Here is a 19,954-nt window from a genome sequence, read left to right on the forward strand (position 1 = left end):
AAAGTCTAAGGAGTGAGCTGGCCTGAGGTATGTCACATTAACACAGCACTGCTCCAGTAAGGTTTGCAATGAGGAGTCTGCAAGAGATGGCAGAAAGCCAAACCAGACTGGGGCCACTGAACCCAAACACAGAATTCTGAGAGTGAGGAAGCTTACCAGCAAAAACAAAGAATCCACAAAACACACGAACTTAGTTTCAAGCCTTAGCTTGGAATATTATGTGCATGTATGGTGCACGTGCACGCTTATGCGCACACATGGAGGCCAATGGAGATGACACTTTCCTGTTTTATCACTCTCTACTTTATGGCCCCGGCGCTGGGACTAGAAGCACACACACCATATCTAGCTTTTTCCATGGGTTCTGAGGATTAGAACTTGGGTCCAACAAGCATTTTTACCTTCTGAGCTCTTCAGCCCCAAAGTTAAGTTTTTTAAAATGCTCAATCTGGGGAATTTGTCACCATGTACTCAGGTCTATATATCTCAGCAGTGACAGCTAAACTCGGATACAAATGCAAGAGTCTATCACTTATTAATACCAACTACAGGCACACCATGACTACAAGAAAGATTATCTGAGAATTGAGGGAAAGGAGAAACCTGACTAGAAAGGTGAGGAACTAATGCTTAAAGATGGGTGGAAGAGAAAAGAACCATAGTGGAGAATGAGAATCACAAGATGCCAGAAGAGTACAAAGAAAACAATCTAACCTGGTCACGATGTTCAGTAAGTCAGAGACCAAAGAAAGGCAAAAGGAAAAACTTCAAAGGCATATGCCCAGTGGATGTTTACTGGTGGTTAATGACCTTGGTCAGGGCAGTTTCAGTAGATTAGAAGGGCTAGGCGGCAAGTATATGAAGTGAGAAGAGTAAGTTTTTAAAATTAGCTAAATCTTAACTATATCAATAAAATCTATCAATAAAACACTGCTCTTCAATGATTAATAATGCATTTTTATGAAAGATTCAAGATAACCTTTTCTATGATTTAGATACGTTTGTCACCCCTACAAACTTACAAGGAAATGTGAAATGTTAACAGGCAATGGGTATTCATGAGCAATTAGTTCATAGGGATTTCACCTTCAAGGAAGGATTAATGTACTTTCTGCTAAGGTAGTTTAGTTATACCAAGAGCAGGTTGTTCAAATGTGAACTGCAGTAGGCACAGTGACATATGCCTTTAATCCTGGGGCAGGGCAGGTGTGAGTTGGAAGCAAGGCTGGTCCTGGACAATTAGGACTGTTACACAGAGAAACCTGTCTCGAGAAAACAAAGAAGTGAACTGAGCTTCCTTGGCTCTCTCACTATACTTCTTACTATGTGATCTCTCTCATACAACTTGCAACTTGCCCTTCTACCTTTGGGCCTTGAAAGGAAAATGGCAGTTTTCAAGGTCAACAGATGTTGGCACAGTACTCTCACAGCTCCAGAACTGTAAGCCAAAATGGCAAACCAACCAAGCAAAACCCCTCTTTTCTTTAAGAATTATCTTTCTTCGAGTATTTTGTTATGGCAACAGAATATATTAAAGGGGCTAGAGTGATGACAGCTCAGTGGGTAAGAGTACTCACTACTCTTGCAGAGGACCGGGGTTCAGTTCCCAAGCTCACAAATGCCTATAACATAAGATCCAGGGGATTAGCAGCATCCTTTCGGGCTTTATTGAGCACAAGAAAGGCTGCAGTACAAATTCATACAAGCAGCAGTACACATACATATGTGTAGACACACATACACATAAAATAAATAAATATTTTAAAAATGAAAACATGGGGCTGAAGAGATAACCAAGAGGCCAAGAGCATGTGCGGTTCTCCCAAAGGTCCCAAGTCAGTTCCCAGCACCTAAAATCAAATCTGCAATGATGGAAATGGAAATAAGTCAACAAGCTCCCTGTGAAGTTTCGCCAATTGAATGAATGAAATACAGAAAGTACTATAGTGGAAAGTACAGAAAGTGGAATAACTAGAACAAACCAACACAAAGATAAATAATAAAGTTATCATTTTTAATAGAGTTAAAAATGTGACATTTTGTAAAGACCAAATATTTGTTACTGTAAGCAAAGGAGAAAAAAAAAAATCCCATTTTAAAGGCAGAGAAAACATTTTCAAAATAATCATTAACAAGATTTCTTCACATCAGGAAGAGACGACAACCCAGTCACAAAGAGCATTTAGGAGCAAACAGACAAGATCAGAAAGGAAGGCCCTTGACGGTAGTGTAATTAAAACAGTAAATGGAAAGCAGCAAGAGAGAAAGAAATGCCAAGTCACATATAAGGCAGGTTTATCAGGATAACAGGAGGGTACTCAACTGAAATTTTAAGAGCCAAAAGGCTTGGAATGATGTATTCCAAGTTCTGAAAGATAACTGCCAACCGGAATACTACACCCAGCAAAGCTGTCTGTTATAACTGAAAGAAAAACAAAAACTCTCTAAGATAAAAATAGACTAAAGAAATTCTTCAGACTGAAGAGAAGGCCACAAGGCCACAGGATAAAATAAACAAGGGGAAAAGAAAAAAAAAAGACACTGCCCCAAACCAACAAAATGACAGCAATCAACAATTCAATGATGACTGAATATTAATAACCTCACAGTAGTAGACTGGATTAAAAGCAAGAACCCTGTATTTGCTGCCTCCAAGAAATACACTTCACCACAAGACAGACACTACTATTATTTTGAGCAAATGGAGCTAGCAAACAAGGAAGTGTTCTAATATCTGACAAAAGACTTGAAGCTAAAACAAGTGATAAAAGATGGCCAAAGAAAGTTGCTGCCCTCAACTTCAGAAAATAAATACTATTGCATGTGAAGTCACAGGCTAACCCTAGAGCAGTAATAGCAGGTGACTTCTCACTAACTGGCAGGTCTTCTGAACAAAAAAATTAAAATGAGAATTAGATGGTATCAAAGATGAATGGATTTAAAAGACACCTACAGAACATTCCATCCAAATACTGCTGGCACTGGTGTTTGCAGAGACCCCCCCACATAAGACTCCACATGACCAAAGCAATCTTGAACAAAAACAATACTGCTGGAGGTATAACCAATTGATTTCACAATATGCTACAGAGCCACAGTAACAAAAGCAGCAGGGTACTGGAAAACAAGAAAACCCAGACATAAGATCAATGGAATGGAATGGAACAGAACCTGGAGAAGAGAAGAGTCTAGGCAACTGCAGAATCTCAATTTTTGACAAAGATGAGAACACGCTGGAAAAAAGACAGCATTTTCAATAAAGTATGGTAAGAAAACTGAAGACCAAAATATAGAATGAAACTAGTTTATCTCTCCAAATGGATGAAGACCCTCAGCTAAGACCCAAAATTCTGAACTTCTTCAAGAAAAGGAGAGCACACATTAAGATACTGGCACAGGAAAGGACTTTGTGAATATGATGCTGATTGCTCAGGCAGAAAAAAAGACCAACAGAAGACAAATAGGATCTCATGCAACTAAAAAGCTTCTATACAACAACAACTACCCTGTCAATCAAGTGAAGAGGTAGTCTACAGAATGGAAGAAAATCTTTGCCACCTCCAACAGAGGATTAGCATATAGAATACACAGAAGAACTCAAGAGCTGTAAAGAAAGTAGCCAAAAACAAACAAAAGAGGGAACTGAGTAGAGTTACCTGAGGGTTGGGGGGAGGGTTTTGGAGAGATAGTTCAGTTAAGAGCACTGGCTGATCTTCCAGAGGACCCAGGTTAATTCCCAGCACCAAAATCGCAGCTGACAATTGTCTGTAACTCTAGTTCTAGGTTATCTGACACCCTCACACTAATGCAAATAAGATAAAATTTAAAAAAAAAAAAAAACAAAGTATGTTAGGGATTGAAGAGATGGCTCAGCAGTTAAGAGCACTGCCTACTCTTCCAGAGGTTCTGAGTCCAATTCCCAGCAACCACATGGTGGCTCACAACCATCTGTACTGAGATCTGATGCCCTCTTTTGGCATGTAGATGTACATGCAGACAGAACACTCGTACACAAAATAAATAAATACATCAAAAAAAAAAAAAAAGAAAGAAAGAAAGAAAGAAAGAAAGAAAGAAAGAAATGGCAAATATTAGCCACTCAGAAAACACAAATTGAAACTGCTTTGATGTTCCATCTCACCTAGACAGAAAGAATGCCATCAAGAATGATAACAAGTGCTGGTGAGGATGTGGGGAAAGAATCACCCTTAACCCACTGCTGGAGGAAGTTTGTACTGGTGCAGCCCCCACGAAAATCAGTGGTTTCTAAAAAGCTGAAAAATAGAATTCCATGACCCCAACAATACAATTACTGGACTACATGGATATAGCTATATATATATATCCACATTCGTAGCTGTTCTAGTTACAACAGCTAGGAAATGAAATCAGGCTAGATGGTCATCAAGTGATGGATGATGAAAATATGCTGCAAACATAAATGAAATTTATTCAGATATAAACAAAAATATTATGTCATCTGCAGAAAGATGGATGAAACTGGAAAATACTAAGTGTAGCAACCTGGGCCCAGAAAACAAATACTAAATGTTCTCCCCTATATGTGGATTCTAACTTCAAATTTTTAGTGGGGTCAGGAAGCTAGAAAGAACATTTAAGAGGAAAAAGGAGGCCTTAAGTGGAATGGAGATAGTGGAACATATGTAATGAGAAAGTAGAAAGAATATGAGTGGTTTAAGCAGGGGGGGACCATGGGGAGGGAGAGGGAGCAGGGGTGAGATAAGAGAAAAGCCTTATGAAACTATACTCTTTGTAAGATAACTTAAAAAGTATAATCTACAGGGACCGGAGTGATGGCTCAGTGGTTAGAAAGCACTTGCTGCCCTTGCAGAGGACCCAGCTTCAGTCCCAGCACCCATAGGACAGCTCACAACTGTCTGTAACTCCAGTTCCAGCTGATCTGACTCCTTCTTCTGGTTGCTGTGGGCACTGCATACATGCGGTGCACCTTATACACATGTAGATAAAACACTCAAATACAAAATAAAAATAGTCTCTCTCTATATATATATATAAAATTAAAAAAAAAAAAAGAGTTTGGATGAAGTACCCCATGCAGGGATAAACAATGCTTCCCCAACAAGACATAAAATATATGAAAATTTCAGTGTCAAGTGTGGGATATTTCCCTAAAAATTATTGGCCAGGGAAGACCTACAGTCCCCTCTAACCAACAGACTACTGTCATTGCTCTAGGTTGCCCGCCACAGCTAGCTGGAAAGACTCAACTGCTGAAGACATAACACATTTAATTACAGGACACAGACAACTCAAGCTGAAACTGATCTGGAAAATTCAGCAGTGGGCCTGGCATTCTACTATAGAACCCTGCCAAGCAAAGATGTATGTACTAGTGCACAAAGGTTTTAACCAGCTTTCAGACCTGCTCTACAGCACAGGCCTCACTGTAGACTTGGTCAAGAATCCATGGCCAGGGAAGTCACTACCACTACTGTTGTTTTTCCCATTGGGTAGTGCTGCTCTCAACCTTTGGTCAGAAGTTTCTTTTGGAAGTACAGCAAAGCGTTCAATGCAGAGACTCTCTCTGTTTCCTTATTACAAGCAATGACCAACTGCCCCAAATTCCTACCAACATGCATCACCCACCACGACAGAGGATACCTCCTCAAACCACGTAGCAAACAAGTCTTTCCTTTTTAAATGGCTCATTAATTATTATCACAGAATGGACACTGCTCACAGTGTAACTCTAATTCCAAAAGTGCTTTCCCTGGCTCCTGACAAGCCAAACCTAAAATTTTAAAAGAAATATCCCCAACAGACAAAAGATCTTGATGATTCAAAAAGAGGCTGAGGCAGTCCTGTTCTGAAATATATATTCCTTACAAAGTCATAATAATTTGAACAATATGGTTCTTCCACAGAAAAAGATCAAGAGAACTTAAGTATAAGATACACAGTTCCCAACAGGATGAAAGTCACAAACTAAATACTCAGGAACTGCTACATGCAGAGGCACCACTGAAGACAGACGGGAAAGAAGGGTCAATAAACTCATTCTTTTAGAGTATCTTTTGGGGAAGAAGAAACACTGGGGAATATAAAGTTTAATCTTTCTTCACTACCAAACATCCAAATATCATTTAGCTTTACATTCCACATACTACTACAATGTAACTATCAATGTCTTACTACTGTTACCCCAGTTCATAGCAACATTTGACACAAATAACACAAATAATAATCAAAATGCTAAGCCTTACCTCAAGAACCTGGTCAACAGAGGCAACTGGATGCAACATGATGAATAATATGAAAACATACAAAATAATCACAGATATAACGAAAAAATCTGGAAGAAAACAAACAAATTAGCCATTTTCTTTAAAATTAAAAGGTGCCAAACACCAAGAAACATACAATTACTTTAAGCACACAATTTGGTTTGGATACCTCTAGTTAAGTTGATGAAATGTTAAGAGCATATTCTGTGATTTCCTACAGAATAAGACATTTTTCACACAACCTACCTGTCTCATTCATCAGCTCTACCTAAAGTCCATTCGCATCAACATTAAATGTCTGTCGGATAATGGTAGCACAAGCTTTAATCCCAGTTCTCCAGATGTGGACAGATCTGAGTTCCAGGCCAGCCAGGAATACACAGTGAGACCCCGATTAAGTGATTCCCTTGCCCCAATTCTACATTTACAAATGGAAATGTAATATTCTATTGCACAGGTACAACTAAAGCAGCACATAGCAGTTACCTGAAAGTTATTCTAGTAGTTTGACAAAAAATGCTGGTTGGAACTACAAAAATAAAAACAGATAAAATGGGGAGAAAAAGAACTAAAAAAAATAGTCACAGGCAGGTATGATGGTGCAGACCTGGAAAGCAGAGGTAGTAAGACTGAGTTTGAGGTGAGCCTGAACTGCAAGATGAGCTCTATCTCAGTACAAGAATGAATTAGAATGGATGGATGAAGTTTCAATTCAATGAAAACCCAACCTGTATTACTTTTAAAATCTTAACTACATTTAATAATTTTGTTCCCATTATATATTATAATATATAACATAACATATATATTATATAATAACAATATATCTTCAGTTATAAAATGTTATATTTACCTAAACATATTTTTCAAGTTGCTGAGCCACCCCCTGCCTCAACAAAGCTAAATCTAATGAGAAATTATAGTTAAGAATGAAGTGTGTACTTCATTCACGGTACTTGAAATGGAAGTGAAGCCAAACACAACAGTGCCTATATAACCACCAAGTTTAAAAAAAAATGTGTAGCTAAACAGATTTTATTTTAGGAGGGAATACCACTCTGGAGAGGATACCTCCAACATGTAAGACTTATGTTAATAACAGCAACAAACAAAACCTCAAAATAAGTGTAATATATTACACTGATTAGATCTAGAGAACAAGTGAATGATCCCAGCAAAGAACTGTTCCAAGAATTCCAATGGCAATGCACATTACTGACAGAAAAAAAAAAAGGGGGGGGGGGGCAAAAACTAGCAGAATGTAAATTGGTTCCTCTATACACTCTGTAAGGTGTATTGAAAATAAAAGTAGTTTTATGATTCTATTTCTGCTAAAATATTTTAGTACATTTAGAAGAAATCAATGCCATTTTGAACAATAAAATGATTATTCACATCAACTGAAAACTAAATGAGAACATGAATTTGAAGTTTTCTAAATCATGTATAAGATGTATTTTTAATATAATTAGCTTAAAACTGGGTATGGAGTTAGGTATGGTGGCACACACCTTTAAACCCAGCTCTGCCAGAAAAACCCAAAACAACGACACAAAACACAAAGCCTGGGTATGGCTCTATGTGAGAGTACTTGCCTTGAAAGCACCACAGCCTTGATTTGCCCCCAGAGCACTCCCTGCTTGAAGCAATTCAAATCTCTCAGTTACTCACTCACTTTGAGTCTCTCATGCACTCAATCTCTTTCTCAAACAAGTATAAATAAGATAAAAGTATATTTTCTTAGACTGCTACAAAGAAAGCCACTGTCTCTAGACACAGCGCACTGCACCTGCAATCTCAGTGTTCAGGAGAACCATTGCACGACAGCACAGCAGGAAAAGGCACTCGCTGCACAAGCCTGGTGACCTGAGTCTGACTTTGGCACCAATGTAAAATGTGGAAGTAGACAGCAGACTCTCAAATGCTGTCTTCTGTCCTCCACATACAATATTAATTAAAATAAATAAATACATAAATGAACAAGGAAGGGCTGGGGATATCGCTCAGTTGGAAGAATGCTTTACCCAGTAAGCATCACGCACAGCGCGGGACCCCTAGTGCTATATAAGCTGTGTGTGGTAGCAAACACCTGCAATCTTAGCACTCAAGAAGTGGAGGCAGGAGGATCAGAAGCTGAGGATAACCTCACCAAGAAAGGAAGAAAGAAAAGGAAGGAAGGAGGGTAGGAAAGAGGAAGGAAGAAAGGAAGAAAAGGGTAGAGAAAAAGAGCTGAGGATATAGTTCAATGGTACAGTACCTACCTAGCTTGTGGTAGAAGTCCCTAGGTTTAAGCTCTAATTCTGCCTCCCCTCCCTCAGCAAAATGGTTCACCTTTTATATGATAACTTTTGTTATAAAGTTCTGTTATAAGTACCACAGCATGGTTCTGATAGTACAGTTAGAACTATCAGTTCCAAAAGGGAGGGGAAAAAAAATATCAGTAAAAACAAATTTCAATGTTACCTGTTCAAACACAGATGAGGTCAAACAGGGATAGGCATGTGGAAATGTTCTTCAACTCCAAAATGAGAATGAGGCTCTAATGGTTATTACCTCTATGATGTCCAAAATCTAGACCTGGCATTTTAACTGAACAATGACATCTTTTCACAGCTACAACACACAAATACTTGCCATTTGCTGCATATTACTTCAAAAGACACATCAACTAATGTTTTCGATTTTAAAGTTATTATTACTGTGTGAACTGGCATACATGCCAGGACACACATGTAGAGTCACAGACCAGTCTCTTTTTGTACTTTTTCGTGGGTTCTAAGGACTGAACTCAGGTCAAGCTTTTCTGGCAGGACAAGTGTCTGTCCTGCCACACCATCTCACTGGTCCTATTTTCAATTTTTAAAAGCTAGCAACTTGCATGTATAACCAAGTTTTGTTCATAAAGTCTAATTTTTGACATTTATATTCACCTATAGACAGACACAAAACTCTGTGCTGTTGGCCACTTCAGTGATAGGGAGCGAAAGTGATTAAAGCGTAGGAATTCCAGAGCCACTGACCTTGACAACAGTATGAGTACAGAAAAGGGCAGCTGGCACTATGTAGAATACCGAAAAGAAAAGCTCATCAACTGTCTCCACAGGAGCCTCCTATAGGTTCCTCCCTTCAATTCTAAGTCTCTGTACTCACTCAAAGAAGAAAAGGGCCCTAAATAACAGGATATGAAAACCAGAGTTGTTGCTGTAATTTTTAAACTTTGAGTAGGATGTTCACGAAAGTAAAAACAAGACAGTAAACATTCAAAGCATTTTAAAAAAGTATCTAACTATGCAAGAAGGTTTACTAGTTAAAATTCTTATTTTGAGCCAGGGTCTGGCTATGCAGCTAAGTAGGATTACTGGTATGTTGCCAAGTCCAGCTTTCTTCTTGACAATCTTGTCAGGAAAGAGGAAGGTGGAAATCATGATGTCATACTTACAATTCTTGTAGCAAGGCTGCCTGAATGGTTTTCCTTTTGAAAAGGCAACTGCCACTGTGAGGTACTGAAAACTGGAGATAAAAAACACTGTAGTATTTTCATAATTTTGTATTTTACATGTATCGAGTTCAGTTCCATTGTATAAGTGTGATGAGTTCCAACACGCACTTCTTGTTGTATTACAAACACTGGAATACACAAAAATCCCATTAAGAACACAGCAGCATCTTCCCAAGGGGCCAATGTTATTTTAGATGCCTTAAAGATGAAACAGCAGCAACACACAGGGCAGGGAGAACTTTCCCTTTTAGGTATATATTACAATCAGTTAAAATTATAATCTATTATTTTTTTTAGTTTTAGAATTTTAGCACAGTGAATGTAAACAGGCCACAGGACAGTCTTTAGAGCTACTCCATGATAACTGGGGATAAGTGTCTTATTCAATAAATTAGACTCCACCTCTTCATCTAGGGTCCACACTTCTCTGTAGTTATACTGTAGGGGCTAAGTATGATGACATGTGCTAATGTCTGGCCAAGCACTGGCACCAAGATAACCTTCAGGGTTTTCTAGTTATGGCTTGCCCTCATTTCTAAGTGAACAATATTATTGTGTATACATAATTATTAATGTTTTTGCAGCAAAAACAGCTAAATGTTGAAGCTCTATAAATGATGTTCAAAAAGATTCAAGATAGCTTTGTCCATTCCTTTTCATGGGCAATGCTTAAGAAAACATAATATTTTTTATTTTTCTAAAATTTTAATGATAATCTCAATCAAGCAAATTAAAATATTCACAACTGAAGAGTTGACAAAATTATTCACATCATAGTTTGTGAAGAGTAGAACCAAACACCTGATATTCCTTTCAGAATTTCAAAATATTTAAAAATAAATATTTAAAAATAAATACTGGATAAATGAATAAATACTGGAAGCACAACACTATGCCTCACTGAGACTGATGCCAATTTTTCTCATTTTACAGATAAGCAAGTCTCAGAAGCAAATTCCTCAAGTGATTCTAAATCCTATTTAGGTAATGAGTTGCACTTTGTCTTGACATTTTCTGCTATGGCCTTAATATGGTCCCCTCTCTAAAGTTTATGCTCAAATTTAAACCCCATTGAGATACTAAAAGCAGAGACTGGATGAGAACTTTAAGGAGTGATTAGGGTTCTATCCCATGAGTCAATTAATTCATTCATGCAATTAATGGATGAATGGGGGCATATCAGAATAGGTCAGATATAAAACCTAGTTTAAATAAGTCTCTCACTGTGTTGTGTCTGGTACTGCCTTAGAAACACCACCATCAAAAAAGACATATGTAGTTTCTCAACTACAAGGCAAGGTAACTAACTCCCTTTTCTTTACAGCTTGGCTAGTGTACTGATGAACAGAAAACTAAGATACTCTCTCCTAAAGACAGAAGTTAGCATGAGAAAAAGACAAAATTATTTAGGTGTTTAAAGCAAACTGCATGCAGGTTCTATACACATTTCAAGGCTCATCTTCTTATAGTCATCTTACAATGGATTGACCAACTCACTCTGAATATGGATCACACACTTTATACTGCTTGACCCAGAAAAAACCCAGCGACTGAAATCCAACGCAGATGATAATCTGAGACAAGACGGAGAAGAGGAGGGCCCCAGATATAAGGCCCGAAGGTGGTCTCTGTGCCACAAGCTCTTTCCAGGCTGGATTTAAACTCACTATATTTGAAAGGAAAGGACAAAAAAGTTTAGTCTAAATTCCTCCACTAAGAAAGACATAATGAAATACACTTGGAAATAAGACTATTAAAATTCTGGTTTTATCTAGTAAATATTTAATAAGAAAAGTTTCTAAACATGCAAGCCAGATGTCATTCACACTTAAATAATCTATAAAAGTAAACATAATCTATAAACATAATCTATGAAAGTAAAAATAATCTATAAAAGTTTTGCCAGAATGTGTTGGCACATACCTTTAATCCTAGTGATCAGGAGGCAGAGGCAGGCAGATCTCTGAATTCAGTGCTAGCTTGGTCTACAGAATGAGTTCCACAACAGCCATGGCTATACAGAGAAACCTTGTCTCAACAACCTCCCCCCAGATAAATAAAAAAATGAATAAATAAATGAATAAACCAACAAACAGTGTTGGCATTTTGATAGGGATTGTGTTGCATCTGGGCACATTAACCCAAAAGATACTCCATCCTACCAAAAGGACATTTTCTCAATTATGTTCACTGCAGTTTTATTCACAATAGCCAGAAACTGGAAACTGAACCTCAACTGAAGAATGAACAAAGAAAATGTGGTTAATTTACAAAATGGAGTATTAATGGTAAAAAAAAAAAAAAAAAAAAAAAAAAAAAAATGGCATCATGAAATTTGCAAACACGTGGATAAAACCAGGAAAAAAAAAGTTACCCTGAGTGAGGTAGCATAGACCCAGAAAGAATATGGTATGTACATTATTCACTTTTAAGTAGATATTAACTGTTAAGTAAATAATAATCAAGCTCAACACTGATTGCATAGCTGCAGACTGGAGAATCTAGAGACCTAGGGTAGAACTAAACATGACTGGTCTTAAAAAAAAAAAATCAGTGAAATGATTCCTAATGATCTCCTACTAAACTCACAGATTGGTGGCTTGGCCAGTCATTTTCAGGGAGGCTTCCTCAAGCAGTAGATGGGAGTTAGTGCAGAGACGCACAGTGAGACATTGTGCAGACAAAGTCTAAACTGGAGGTCTCCACTGGGTCCCTCCCCTCAGAGATGGGGAAACCCAGAGGATGTGCGATGGATGACTCAAGGATGGATGGATGGCCTACCGAATCAACTAAGGGGTCACAGACACTAAAACAGCAAGCACCAGGTCTGCACCAGGTCCTCTGCATATTTATTTTGGCTGTTAACTTGGTGTTTTTGTGGGACCCCTAACTGGAGGAGCATAACTCTTCTGACTGCTCTCAGGACTCTATTCTTCCTCTTAGACTGCCTTGGCCAGCATCTATGAAGGCTCCTGCCTTGTCATATTGCACCTTGTTTTGTCCTGTTTGGCTGTTACCTTTTGGAGGTCTGTTTTTTTCTGAAAAGAAAACAAAGGGGGAGTATGTCTGGGGAAGAGTTAGGAATGGAGGAAGGGGACACTGGTTGGGATGTACTGTATGAGAGAAAAAAAAAAATCTATTTTCAAAAAAGAAAAGAAAGCCTGCTAGTTAAGGGTAAGATAATGCAGCAAGGATCAAATCCATAACTGCTCATATCGGGTCCTCACCTGATATACTAACTGAGCAAGAAGGGTAAGGTGTGCATTTAGAGCTTTATGGCCCTTAAGATGTAAATAAATTAATTCCAAAAGTTGAGAAAAAGAGAGAGCAAAACAAAAACAAGATAAAATTTATGAGCCAGGATTACACTCCACTTCCAATATAGAAAACACTGGGGAAAAAAAATAAAATAAAATAAAAAAAAAGAAAAAGAAAACACTGGGGCAAAATAGAAACAAGCAGTAAAAAAACATATACAGGAAAACTGGAGAGGTATAAGCTACTTATAATGGTTGATGTAAATTTACCAAAATTTAATACATAATTTCAAATTTTCATATGTTTTAAAATCAAGAAAATAAGCAAAATACTCACTTGTAAATACTACTACCAAAATGATTGCCAGATCAATGAAGAGAAACTGGAAGTCTCCCAGGTTACTCAAGATCTACAAAAGCAATTGTTAAAGCTGAAGACTGTTTCCATAGCACTGCTGCCAGCCTACAATCCCGAGTAACACCTTCAAAATGATACCTAAACATCTGCTTTTGAAATTAATCAACAACCTATTTGCCTAACTTTGAGTGAATGTTAGTATAAAAGGTGTGAATTTAAAATATATTTGACAATTTTTTTTTTTTTAATCTTGGAAACAATTCTTTTTCTCAAAATATTCAACATTCTAATACTCTATTCTCAAGGGTCAGTGTCTTTAATTTCTTCATATTTAATTCTACCCTTCTGGTATTTTTATAAATAGTAATAAGGGAGTGTTCATAAAGACATCTTTAGAAAGCTAGTGTCAATTAGTAGAAAGTCTACAGTAAGATCATGTCAGTCATAATCTAAGAGAGTAGGGCTCTTTTTCTGTAAATGTGCAGCAACGTGACCACAACTATGACTGTAACACAGATGGCCTACACCTCTATTGCTAGCATGACATCACTAGAGGATTACAACTTCAAGGACGTCTTCAACCACGTACTGAATTTGAAGCTAGCCTACGAACTTGAAATCCTATCCAAAACAAGCAAAGACACTGTACTATAGACTAAAAAGAACACAATCAGCAGTTTTTCTCACAAAGCTTTAGCCATGTGTACAAGCTTTAAGGAACATGCACCCCAAACTACTGCTATCCCAACTTCAATACCCCAAGGTAATTTTACACACACTACCTAAATTTCACTTTAAAACTCAAAGACACATGCCAATACCTCTGGGGCTTTACCATTAAGAACATGTCTATTTGGTGGTGGTACTCACAGAATACAGGAGAGTAACACTGAAGTACTGTATGATGCTATATAATGCCATAAATTTAAACACACAGAAGGACGTCATTAAAGCAGCACGGCCTTCCCTGTGAACAGAAATGCTGGATGTGACAAACAGCACCTTAGCTTGTCCTTCAGAACGCAATTCCATCTTGATAGAGGAACATCAACATTCACAGCTGTAACAAAGTTCTTGGCTGACTACCAAAAATATGTATGCTAGAAGGGCACTAATCTGTTACCATTGATTCATAGGTCAAATGTACTGAACATTAAAACAGGTTTCCATTGCTTTTTATGATAATTCACCCTACTATATTTTAAGCGCATTACAGAACAAAATAATAAAATTCAAGCCATAAATTCTAGCTCTCACATCTACTCAAAGACACTTGGGCAGCTGAGACAGACAGCAGGATCACAAGTTCAAGGCTAAACAGGCTACACAGTGAAATTCTGACCAGCCTGTGCTACAAAGTGGGCCCTGTCTCAAAATACAGACGCACTAAGGGGGCATGTGTCGGGAAGGGGGCTAGGGGGTGGGAGTGTTGTTTTCTTCTGGGGCTGGAGAGCTGGCTCAGCAGTTAGAAGCATTGGCTACTTTTCCAGAAGATCTGGGATTTGATTCAGAGCACCTACATGGTAACTCAAAAACTGTCCTAAAACGCTAGTTCTAGGGGGTTCAGATGTTTTTTTCTGGTCTCCTTGGGTACCAGGCATGCAAATGGTGCACAAAACTTTCCTACAGACAACATACACATACACATTTTAAGGTCTCCAAAAACACACAAACAAGAAAAATTCTGATTTTTATTACCTGATGAGGTTTGGCACACAGGAGATACTAGGTGTCTTAGAAGTAAAGGGAGATGCCACAGAAGCTTCAAGCTCAGATAAGGAAATGCCTCCATGTGCTCTCTTCAAAGCCTAACAGTTTAAAGAAAATTCAATCAATTTTGTGAATGACTTGGGCTAAAGAACAAATTACAAAATAAATCACAAAAAGTGTACTTACACCACAATCATTTGCACCATCACCACACATCCCAACAAAGTAACTAAAAAAAAAAAAAGGAGTTTAAGATTTTTTTAATTTCTTACAATTCACATATAAAGTAGTTAATTCTCCAATACAAAGCCAGAGAGCTAACAGATAAATGAAACCAATGCTCTTCACACTAAGTGATCATTGACAGTACTGGCTGAAACTAGAATGCTTTCCATATGTACATGGACAAAGGATGCTGGTGTCTCAATTTCTTTACCTGCAGAGCAAAAGGCTTGACTGAGCCTGCATACTTTGGAATACACTTTTTGTGTTATTAGTTACTAAAACTGCAGAGCCATGACCCAAGTGCATCTGTGTGAACCTTGGGGGGAGCAAGAGCTCAAGGCTAGCTGAGACACTGCCTCAAAACAAAAACACCCCAAATTCAAAATATAAAGTCAAGTCGATGCAATGCAAGCACCAAATGGATGGAGGAGGATGAAAAAAAGGAAGAAAGAACACGTGAGGCTGGGAGGGAGAAGTGGAAGGAGAGCTAGGAAGGGGATCAGAGGGAATAGGGAGTGTTTTTTTTTTTTTAAATAGCAAACTGTATGCATGTGCAAAAATTTCAATTAAAAAACACGAATTAATGATCTCTCTGTAGATATAACCTTGAGAATTATAGGTATTTTACTTAAGCCAGATGAACATGTAGGTTAACTTGTTTTAAAAACATTGTTTAAGTTCTTACCTATCGTGTAGGTAACAATTCTTCATATACATAGACATACACATGCACTTTAATATTTCCCATCTGGAATACGAAGTGTTTCAGATTTTTGCAATTCTTCTTATTTTGGAATATTTCCTTCAAATTCTATTGTGACTCTCAAAAAGCCCCAGATTTTAAAGCATTTCATTTCTGGTACTTGGATTAAGGATGCTCAACTTACACATAAGAAATAAATTACTGTTCAGAATTTAAAAATGAAATTATATAATTCCTACGGAAAGGCTGTCAGTACTTACTCTACATTCTGCAGTGCTTCCACCAACTGCGTCTTCTGATCTGGTGCCATTCGAGCAAACACGGTGCCATGCAACATCAACTAGGAAATACATTATCTTTTTAAAATGCTGTTTAAAATGAGCCATGAACCCATTCATAAATCCAAAGTACTAACCTTAGGAACAAGATCTTGAAAATGTTCCAGTATCACTGAAAATGACTTTCCATTCATCGCAAAATGGTAGCGAGTTAACTGAAGATCCTCTAAGCTATCGTGGGCAAGTTTAATTGGAATAACCTGTGCAGAAGATATTCAGAACAATATTCAAGTAGCTATACCAAGAAATACAGTTCCATGCTCAACATGTTAATGCCAAAATTGAGTGATTTTACATTATAGAAGTCATTAAAAAGGAAAATCAGTATCAAAATTTAAACATTCAGATTCTTATGAAAATCAATCAACCTCTGGAGTGATAGCCCTGGCTTCTATTTTCATTTAATTTTTGTTACTATTGAGTTTTCATGTATATCTTCTGTATTTTTGGTTTTGAGACTAGATTCAAATAAGCAAACCTAGAAAGACAATGTAAACATTACCTCTGAGTCAATTGCTGATTCAGTACACTGTGTCCGGGAGTCTGTATAATGCCAATTGATCTTGGCAACTTTTCCATCCTTTGGAGGTAATGCTTCAGCAATAATAACTTTATCCTGAGGTAGAATCATCCCACAGTCTCTGGCCACAGAGACAGCCGTCAACATGTTATCACCTAATTTTCCAAAATATTTTAGACACATTAAAACTGAAAGGGAAACATGGATGTACAGAACAAGTACTGGCTTCTACTATGGCTAGTCAGAACAGAATGATAAGAAGGGCCGACCAGAAGGCTCAGCAAGAAAAGGTGCCCTGCTAACCTGAATGAGTCCCAGCATTCGCATGGAAGGAGGACCATACCTGCCTCCTGCAGGGTATTTTCTGTCTTGCACATAATACAGAAATGAAATGTAATTGAAAAACATCTCATCTAAGTCTAAAACACCTATGTATATGCCAATACAAAAACTTGTTAACAACCCCCAAAAAGAAAAAGGCACGCACTCATTCCTTAGGAATTTTATATTACTGCCAAGAATCATTTATAGATAATTCACATAAGTCAAGGTATAACACATGGTTCAGGAAATAGAACAAAAAGGTACAGAATAGGTACCTTTAGTATGTATTTCTATTAACAGATTTTGTTAAAAATGAGAGAGAGCAAGGTTTGTAGTTTGGGAAAATATTTATAGTTGAAATAGGACAACAAATGGTAAAGTCACTAAATAATGTGCTTTCTGTCAAAGACCATGCAGAAGGAACAGCAAAATAGCTTTAAAAACTCATGGAATGCGGCCCATTGGTTAACACAATGGGTGTGCTTTGGAGAAAAGCCCTGAGGACTAAGTGTCCTGAGAAGTTCATGCTGCTGTTACGAAGCATCACGGTCCTTGTTGCCTTACAGGTACCACATCCTTCAAGGGGCCTTCTAGCCACTCAATGGGCGGTATCATTGGCACTTGCAATAATAGGGCTTGGAAAAAAACAAACAAAAAATAATAGTGTTTGTCTTTTTCAGGCATTGCTGCTAGAGTAGATTAATAATTAATAATTCAACACCGGGCTGGAGAGATGGCTCAGTGGTTAAGAGCACTGTCTGATCTTCCAAAGGTCCTGAGTTCAATTCCCTACAAACACATGGTAGCTAATAACCATTTATAATGAGATCTAGTGCCCTCTTCTGGTGAGTAGGCATACATGCAGGCAGAATACTGTATAAATAATAAATCTTTAAAAAAAATAATTCAACACTATGCTTGGAAAGAACTTAGAGATAAAGACTACAGATGCAGACTGTTAGTAAAGTTAGGTTAAGATGTTTTTGTTAATGACTTTAATGTAGGAAATCTTGGGAATAATCTGAAGTTCAGAAGGGCACCCTCTTAATAGCTGAGCTGTGGACTTTCTGAGATCAGGATACAAGAACAACGGCAGCCCAACTGGTACTAACTGATGTGTTTCTTTCTTGCTGAAGCTGGGCTGGGGATCGATGTGATGATTAATTTCTTGTACTCATTTTTCTCTTAGCTTCCTGATATGATTTAATAAAAAACTGTTAATGAGTAGATGTGCATCTTGAGGATTTGAAGTAGATCCGACTGATTGTTTTTATATAAAAGGTTAGATCTAGATCTATGGTTCTTTGTAACAGAAAACTGCCGTTTGCCAGTAAGAGAAACTGGCTGAGAAAATTACCTTGCTTCCATTTTACACTTTGTTAATCTATAACAACTTGTTTAGCTACAAATGTATGCAGGTTCTTGGGAATAATTTGTTTTTCAGCCATATTTATGTAAAATATTTGATCGTGTGAGGGTATTAGGGAACATGTTTTTCTATGTACACACATTGTAATCGTTCACTTAAAAAAATAGAATGAAACCATATTGTGATTTTTGTCCTGCTTGAAAGATTTTGCTGGGATAAATAAAAGCTGTGGGAGAAAAAAATGAAGTTAGAGCTTTGCTCCATCCACCCAACAGGTGAACGTCTATGTATATATGTAAAGTGTTTGGAGCTTTGTTCTATCCATCAAATGTATGTATGTACATGTGAAAGTTGTTGGATCTTGTGTGAGTGTGTGCTTGCTTTACATCTGTCCTGACCCCACATGGCCTCCTTGGATCACTGACACAGTGTCCAAGTGTCTTCAATAGCTTTTGTAACTCCCTCAGTACCACACAACTTGAGCTCTAGAGTCATACTCACCTGTTACCATGACAGTACGAATGTTGGCTTTATGCAAATCTTCAAGTACTGCAGGGGTTTCCTCCTTTAACTTGTTCTGCATTATAATCAATCCCATAAAATCCATGTTGTTTTCAATGGCATCTCTAAAAAAATGTTAACACAAAATGGTTTAGCTCAGACAAAAGACTGACAGAGAAATCTAAACTATCTAAATCTAAAACACCTTTAAGTTATAAAGTAAAACATTCACATACTGAATGAACCATATGTACACTGACCAGTTTACTATCTCCAAAAACTAAAATCTCAAAAAATAATTTCCAAACAATTTTTTGATATATTGAAATAAAAACTAACCTGACATAAAATACAAAGATAATCTGGAAATGTTTATCTTTGTAAACATTCATCAGTTCTGGAACTAAGGCAGACTCTTTCTGTTTCCCTCATGAAATATAGCCTAATTTAAATGTTAGGGGCAAGGGACACTAGATAAAATTCATTAAGAATTAATTCTACAAAATGTCTACAAAATACAATTCTTTATCTTAGCAACTTGATAAAAATAACCATTAGATTACTCAGTACATGGCATCTTTTAAAATACTGACTAATGCCAAATGTCATGGACATCTTGTACTCTAATGAACTGTACAATTCTAAAAAGTAAAGGTTTAAATAAGAGAAAACATAAAAATCTGTTCCTACTGGGCAAAAACACAGACATGATATTGGTTGAAGGAAAAGAAAGAAAACAGACACAGTTAAACAAGGAGGGCTAGAGTAATCTGGTCAGTCTATTCAAGAGCATGAAAAGCTCTCTGATTATGACAGGCTCAAGAACTAAAGGTAACTCAGTAATTAGTCTTTAAGGGTGCCAATGACAAAAGGTGACATTATAA

General features: G+C 37.4%; 1 protein-coding gene across 6 annotated transcripts in view; it reads right to left on the minus strand.

The window, feature by feature from the left end:
* Atp13a3 (ATPase 13A3) overlaps window positions 1–19,954 on the minus strand; it is an 80,133-nt gene that overhangs the window by 10,798 nt on the left and 49,381 nt on the right. For 5 of the 6 annotated variants that reach the window (XM_055624978.1, XM_055624977.1, XM_055624981.1 and 2 more), the window contains 11 exons: window positions 19,071–19,195; window positions 16,859–17,031; window positions 16,434–16,556; window positions 16,279–16,358; window positions 15,277–15,319; window positions 15,079–15,188; window positions 14,251–14,347; window positions 13,360–13,432; window positions 11,263–11,431; window positions 9,706–9,893; window positions 6,246–6,334 (listed from right to left, as the gene is read on the minus strand). In XM_055624978.1, coding sequence (XP_055480953.1) covers window positions 6,246–6,334; window positions 9,706–9,893; window positions 11,263–11,431; window positions 13,360–13,432; window positions 14,251–14,347; window positions 15,079–15,188; window positions 15,277–15,319; window positions 16,279–16,358; window positions 16,434–16,556; window positions 16,859–17,031; window positions 19,071–19,195 — 1,270 coding nt within the window. The remainder of the gene's footprint in view (window positions 1–6,245; window positions 6,335–9,705; window positions 9,894–11,262; window positions 11,432–13,359; window positions 13,433–14,250; window positions 14,348–15,078; window positions 15,189–15,276; window positions 15,320–16,278; window positions 16,359–16,433; window positions 16,557–16,858; window positions 17,032–19,070; window positions 19,196–19,954) is intronic. The other variant, XM_055624979.1, reaches the window with a different exon arrangement.

The sequence above is a fragment of the Psammomys obesus genome, unplaced genomic scaffold (genome assembly GCF_907164565.1).
Source record: "Psammomys obesus unplaced genomic scaffold, mPsaObe1.curated_primary_1811, whole genome shotgun sequence".
NCBI classification, from domain to species: Eukaryota; Metazoa; Chordata; class Mammalia; order Rodentia; family Muridae; genus Psammomys; species Psammomys obesus.